Source organism: Emys orbicularis, chromosome 3 (genome assembly GCF_028017835.1).
Source record: "Emys orbicularis isolate rEmyOrb1 chromosome 3, rEmyOrb1.hap1, whole genome shotgun sequence".
Taxonomy (NCBI): Eukaryota; Metazoa; Chordata; order Testudines; family Emydidae; genus Emys; species Emys orbicularis.
The window spans coordinates 183,768,992-183,776,039 of record NC_088685.1 but is presented as its reverse complement, the minus strand read 5'-3'; the positions used below and the strand labels follow the sequence as shown (position 1 = coordinate 183,776,039).

Here is a 7,048-nt window from a genome sequence, read left to right as displayed (position 1 = left end):
GATTACCTGCTAAAACTTGGCCAGACCATGGAAATTGCCCCACTTTCCATAGTACTGATCTCAGCTGCAGAGGACAGAATGGATATTTACATTTCCATAGAAGGTAAGATTTAAAAGGGTAGTCCAACTCTCAGCTGGATTAAATGGTATAGAGTTTGTCACCTAACGGGGACTTGAATGCAAGCAGTGAAAAAAAATCCTTTGAGAAAAATAGGTTCCTGGCCTCTTGTCATGGGAGTAGGTGGGTTTGAGGTTCATAGGTACCAGCTCCTGCAGGTTGATCAGATAAAAAATGTCAACCCAAACTGGAGCACTTCCCTTAGAATGTTCAGACTTGCAGTCGTGTGTGCGCTGCAAATCCACTGATGTAAAAAATGACTGGGCACATGGAATAAGAAAGAAAAAGGAGGAGATGGGAAGAGATGGGTGGTGTAAGCCAGTGAGTAGAGAGTGAAGGTGGTAAGGTTGTATAATGCAGGCCCATGACATTATGCTTTGAAACAAGTAATGATCTGGCTCCGCAGATGCAGTAATGGAAGAACGCAGGGCTCCCATAGCTACTCCCTGTGGAGTTGTTATTCGTGATGAATAGAGCTCTGTTAGGACCTAATATTTGTATTTAAAAATGGTTTTGATTAGGCATCACGATTTCCAAGACTAAAAGTTCCATACACAATAAATTAGTTTTGAGTTTCCTTTATTTTTGCAGAAATGTTTCTAGGTCCTCATTTTTTCCAAGAAGAACCTGAAATAGAAATAATTAAAAACAAGATTATATCTTCATCCATGTTCTCATGATACTACAGAAAATGATGATTAAAAAATTCCCTTGCAGGCTGACACAGTGGTCCAGTCACGTCACAACACATAGCATTCCCCTGCAAGAGATCAGGGTTCAAATTCAAGTCTGATTCCTTGTTCTGCAGATCAACAAGGACCAGGAACACCGTGAATGTGGTATGCTCAGTCTCAAGGTACCTTGTGTCTCTCTAGTGATGCTCCTCTGACAGAAATGCAGAGGGCAGTTTATGGGCTGAGAAAGTTTGGGAGCAAAGGGAGTGTTGATAAAGCTTCTTTTCTTCTGAAGTCCTAGCCTTTTAGTTTACTTTATTCAAACAAAAATAAGGGAATACACAATAAAGATAAACAGCAGGTCACTAAAAGCGGAGTTTTCAACCAATAGAAGATACCCCACTGAGCACTGATAGTGACTTTGTTTGGAGGGAACGCTTTTCCTTGGATCTAGGACCTTTTCCTTCACTTTGACTGGATGGCTAGAGTGGATATCATAAAATGGCAATGTTTTCTAATTAAACCAAAATAAACACAGCCTTACCTATTTAAGCATAATAGCATGGTGATACTAAGAGGTCTGTAAGGACAAGCAGCTGGTCATCAGTGAACTGCTGTTTGTGCTCCTGCCAGTTGTCATGGTGTGTCCTCCGGAAATTGGACAGTGTTTTCTTTACTGTCATCTGTATAGCAGGCAACAAAAAATTAGATCTGTATTAATTTTTGATATATTTTTAAAACTGTTTCACATCTGTGGAAAGGGGATAACAAATATTCAGATGTAAGAGAGGGTTACTCACCTTGGGCAGGAACTGAGGTTCTTTGAGATGTGAATCCCTGTGGGTGCTCCACTTTAGGTGATTGTGCGCCCTGCGCCTCTAGTCGGAGAATTTCGACAGAAATCTTGGCTGGGCCGCACATGCACTCTCCCTGTCTCGTGCCTACAGCGGCAATTAACTAGTGCTGTGCAGCCCCCTAACCCCCCAGTTCCTTCTCTACCGCAGAGGAATTAATTGGAACTCCGAAGTAGAGGGGAGGAGGATGGGTAGTGGAACACTCACAAGGACAACCATCTCAAAGAACCTGTTACTGCACAAGGTGAGTAACCCTCTCTTCTTCAAGTGGAATCCCTGTGGGTGCGCCACTTTAGGTGACTGTAGAGCAGTTCCCCTCAGGGGAAAAGAGGGAAATCGGAGCTAGGTCTGAATGGATAATAAGACGGTGTGTCCCAGCCGAGTGTCAGAGGCTGAGACCTGATCGATGATGTAGTGTTGAATGAATGTGTAAGGAGATGTCCAAGTAGCTGCATTGCATATGTCGGTAATAGGCACATCGTGCAGGAAGGCAACCGATGTGGCTACTTATCTTGTGGAGTGTGTTCTAACCTTGAGGGGGATTGTAGGTCATGTTGTCATTAACAGAGCTGAATGCAATCTGAAATCCATCTGGAAAGTCTCTGCTTAGAGATGGGTTTGCCTTTGGAGCAGTCCGAGGTGGAGAGGAACAATTTAGGAGTTTTCCTGAATGATTTGGTCTGTTCGAGATAAAAGGCTAGCGCCCTTCTAATGTCCAGGGTGTGGAAAATCGCTTCTTGCCTGTCCTTGTGAGGTTTAGGGAAGAGCGTGAGAAGATGGATAGGCTGATTGATTTGGAAGGAAGAAAGGACTTTAGGCAAAAATTTGGGGTGAGGTCAGAGTGACCTTGTTTTTGAAAAAAACCAAAACAAAACATATAGGGTGGTCCAGCCATAAGAGCAGAAATTTCTCCCATGCGATGGTGACTATGAAGGCCATCTTCATGGAAAGGTGTAGAAGAGAACATGTGGCCAAGGGTTTGAATAGGGCGATTGTGAGAGATCGAAGCACTACAGTCAGATCCTACGGGGGCGCTGGGGCTCTGAGTTCTGGGTAGAGGCTGCACATTCCCTGGAGGAATCTTTTGGTAATTGGGTGAGCAAAGACTGAAACACTGTCCACTTCGTCATGGAATGTTGTAATGGCTGCCAAATGCACCTGCAGTGAACTAACTAAAAGGCCAGATTTCTTCAGGTACAGCATGTAGTCCATTACCACTGGTATGGGAGAGGTGGTGGCGTCGATTTGTTTGTTTAGGCACCACATGTGGAATCTCTTCCATTTATGTAGGTATGTAGCCCGTGCAGTGGGCCGCCTTCTGTTTAGCAGGATGTTTTTAACATCCTCAGAACAAGTTATCTCCTTGCCATGGAACTATTGAGGAGCCAGGATATGAGATGGGGCGACTCCAGGTTTGGATGCAGAGTCTGACCCGCGTCCTAAGAGAGGAGATTTGGAAGAAGTGGAAGGAGACACGGGGGCATGACAACATCGGTTTCAGGTATGGGTACCAGGTTTGTCTGGGTCATACTGGTGCCATCAGGATGACTTTGGCTTGATCGATTCTGATCTTGTTCAGGATGCTGGACAGCAATGGGATGGGAGGAAAAGCATACAGGAGGGGTACATGCCACGGAATGAAAAGTGTGTCACCTGATCCCAGACCCACTCTGGGACTGGACATTTGCTGTTTCGTTTTGTGGCGAATAGGTCTATCGCGAGGAACCCCTATAGTTGCAATGTGATCTGGATCACGCAGGTGTTGATTGCCCACTCGTGGTCATTCGAGAACCTTTGACTTAATGTGTTGGCTGTGATATTCGGAGACTCCGGCAGGTAGGTGGCTGATATGGTGACTTTGTGTTGTATGCACCATGTCTAGAGTTTTATGGCCTCCATACATAGGGAGTGTGATCTTACTCCTCCCTGTTTATTTATGTAGAACATGCAGGCTACATTGTCCATCATGATCTGTATGTTTTTGTCTTTGATCAGAGGCATGAAATGTGCACAGGTATTGCGAATTGCGCGTAATTCCAGTACATTGATGTGGAGTGTTGATTAGGAAGGAGACCATCTTCCCTGTACTGTGAGCTTGCCTAGTTGGGCACCCCACCCCAGTAGAGAGGCATACGTTGTGATTATCAATTCGGGAGGAGGCTGAAGGAAAGAGACACCTGCGCAGATGTTGTGTGGGTGAGTCCACCATTGTAGTGAGTCCTTGACCTTCATTGGCATACTCAGAAGTCTGTTCAAATTGTGTTTGTGTGGTGTGAATACCATCTTGAGCCAACACTGCAAGAGCGCATGTGAATTCTGGCATGTTTCACCACGTATGTGGTCACTGCCATGTGATCTAGTAGCTGAAGACAGGTCCTGGCCAATATCCTTGGGCTGTGCACCAAGGTATTGATGAGGTTCGTTAGAGCGGTGAATCTCTGAAGAGGTAATGATGCTGTTGCTTCTAGAGAATTTAGACGATTAAATCCAGTTTCTGGACTGGCGTTAATGTGGAATTTTGGACGTTTATTTGTAGGCTGAGACTGGTGAAGAGTGACATTGTCTGGTGCGTGACTGTGATGGCTTCTGCCCAAGTGTGAGCCTTGATTAGACAGTCGTCTGAGTAGGGGTAGATCATGACCCCGTGCTTGCGAAGGTGGGCTGCCGCCACAGCAAGGACTTTGGAAAATACTCAGGGGGCTGTGGAGAGGCCAAAGGGTAGTATTGTATATTGGAAATGGCCCTGTCCTAGTACAAACCGAAGAAATTTCCTGTGCATAGGGCGTATAGAAATGGGAAAATATGCATCTTTCAGGTTGAGGGCTGCAAACCAATCCCCTTGTTCCAGTGCTGGAATGATTGTAGCTAACATAACTATCCTGAATGTTGTGTTCTGACGAATTTGTTTAGCTTCCTGAGATCGAGGATGGGTCTCCATCCTCCAGACTTCTTTCGGGTTAAAAAATAATGAGAATAGAATCATAGAACTGGAAGAGACCTCGAGAGGTCTAGTCCAGTCCACTGCACTTGTGGCAGGACTAAGTATTATCTAGACCATTCCTGACAGGTGACCATTCCTGACAGGTAGAAGCCCTTCCCTCTGTGATGTACCAGAACTATCTACTGCGCCCAGTTGTAGGAGATGCTCCTCTTCCTGTCTCAGGAAAGGCTCGTGAGAGGGATACCTGAAGAGGGACAGGATGGAAGGGTAAGTAGGAGGGATGGAGAGGAACTGGAGGGCATAGCCAGGCTTGATGGTTTCCAGTACCCATCTATCGGAAGTGATGGTTCGCCGGTTTGGATAGAACGGTATTAGACGATTGGTAAAGGGATGGTTGGTGGGAGGTAGTGTTGGCAGCAAAAGTTGGGGGGAGGTCTGGTAAGCCCTTGACCAAGCCTTCAAATCTGCTGTTTAGAGGTTGATTGTTGAGATGTGGTGGGTTGGGAGGAGCTTAGTCTGTGTCTGGATGGTCTCTATCTACGCCTCTGGTTATTGTATTGTCTTGGCTGCTGTGTGTACGATGGTCCTTGCCGCCGTGTCAGTAGAGTCCAAAGAGGCTTGGAGGGCAATTCTAGCCAAGAGCGGAAATGAGCGATGTAAACTGCTCTCTTTTGTCCTCTGGTATGTAGTCAATAAAGTCAGAAAATTTGGAATAGTTTGTATGGTCATAATTTGCCATAAGTGCTTCATAATCAGCGATCCGGAAGTGCAGTGTTGCTGATGAATAGGCCTCGTGGCTGAGTAAGTCCAATCTTTTCCCCTCTTTACCATAAGGGGTGGCTCTAGAGTAATGCTGTTTGCCCCGTTTGTTGACTGCATCTATTACCAATGAATTTGTCTGAGGGCGTGTGAATAGAGATTCCATCCTTTTTGAAGGGATGTAATATTGTTTGTCCGCTCTCTTACATGTGGGTGGGATGATAGCAGGGGTCTGCCAGATGTTTGTGGCAGGTTCCATGATTGCTGAGTTAATCTGAAGGGCAATGTTGGAGCAAATGATGTGTGAAATATATCCAAGCGCTTGTGACGCGACTTGGAGATCTCCTCTAGGGTTATCTGGAGTGTCTCTGCTATACTTTTGAAGAGCTCCTGGAAATTCCTGAAATCATCTCCAGCAGTAGGCGTAAGGGGCATAATAGTCTCACCCAGTGACAATGAAGTGCAGGTGGCAGGAGCTGCCTCCTGAACTAAAACGTCTTCCCTTTCCTCAACGCTCTGTTTGGGAGGGGCAGCTGGTGGCACTGTAGACTGTGGTGAAGAGTGCCTATGTACCTCTGTGGTGCCACTTAGGGATCTGGGGTAAAACGGTCTATTATCTGCCCATGGGTCCCAGAATGCCCACTGAAATGGGAAGGGCATAGGTGGGGGCTTCCAGGGGTAAGCATACCACCCGTGAAATTCAGACCTTGGCAGAGGCTAAGGGCGTTCCTGATGTGCGGACTGAACACTGCCTTGCATAAGTGAAGAGTGTTGGGAGGAGAAAACTTCCCATCTTCTTCATCTTCATCCTCCTCGCTAGAGAAAGGAGGAGCGGCTGTAATTGGTGGAGTGAGTGGTAGCAAAAGTACCGAAGAAGTATCGGTACTGAGGAGAGATGATTCTGGTACTGGGGCAATTGTCAGGTCCTTCGGAGCAAGAAACTCTTGAGGCTGTGGTACCGATGAAGGTACCTGTGTGAAAGGTGGTACAGAGAATAGTGGGAGTACCAGGAGGAAAGGAACCGACAGCAAGCATGCTGAGGATGGCGTGGCAATCTGCGGTGCAGTGTCTGTGCTATTGAACATAGGGCCAGCAGGTGGCGCTATTGCCTTTTGTACTGAAAAATTGCTTGGTACTGAGCGCTTTGTCTGTGCTGACGGTGCCAAGGTGGAGGAGGTGGTCTTCTGTCTGCCCTCCTTCTTAGAGCCTGCCTGCTTAGTGACTGCGGCTCTGATGGTACTGGAAATCCCTGCTGACTCAAAGGTACTAAGCCGCGGCATGTTCGGTACCGATGTGGTGGATGGAGCTGGGGAACGTTTCCTCTTTGACGTGGTCTTGGTAGGGGGAGTGTTAGCTCTCCTCTTTCCACGTCCTTTAGGAGATAGGTCCCTTCCTTTCAGGATGGAGGAGGGGGGTCTATCAGAAGCTGCCTGCGATGACAGGGAGGCAGGAGAAGTTTGCGAGCCCGGGTCTGAGGCGGGACGAAGAGACTTCTCCATTAGGATAAGTTTCAGTTTAAGATCCCTCACTTTCCTTGTCCGGGTCTTAAGATTGTGGCAATGGGTGCATTTCTGGGGCACATAAGTTTTCCCCAGGCACCAGACACACTGTGAGTGATCATCAGAAAGCGGAATTGCCTCGTGACAAGAGAGGCAGCGTTTAAAGCCAGGCGACCCTGGCATTCTGAGGAAAAATAATGTCC

The 7,048-nt window shown here is 46.8% G+C and overlaps 1 protein-coding gene across 1 annotated transcript in view; it reads right to left on the bottom strand.

Annotated features, from left to right (window-relative positions):
- Positions 1-680: 680 nt before the first annotated feature.
- Positions 681-7,048, bottom strand: part of PSME4 (proteasome activator subunit 4) — a 213,237-nt gene continuing 206,869 nt past the window's right edge. Inside the window, exons 46-47 of the mRNA XM_065400759.1 lie at positions 1,337-1,475; positions 681-745 (exon numbers count right to left, since the gene is read on the bottom strand). Coding sequence (XP_065256831.1) covers positions 1,341-1,475 — 135 coding nt within the window. The 3' untranslated portion in view covers positions 681-745; positions 1,337-1,340. The remainder of the gene's footprint in view (positions 746-1,336; positions 1,476-7,048) is intronic.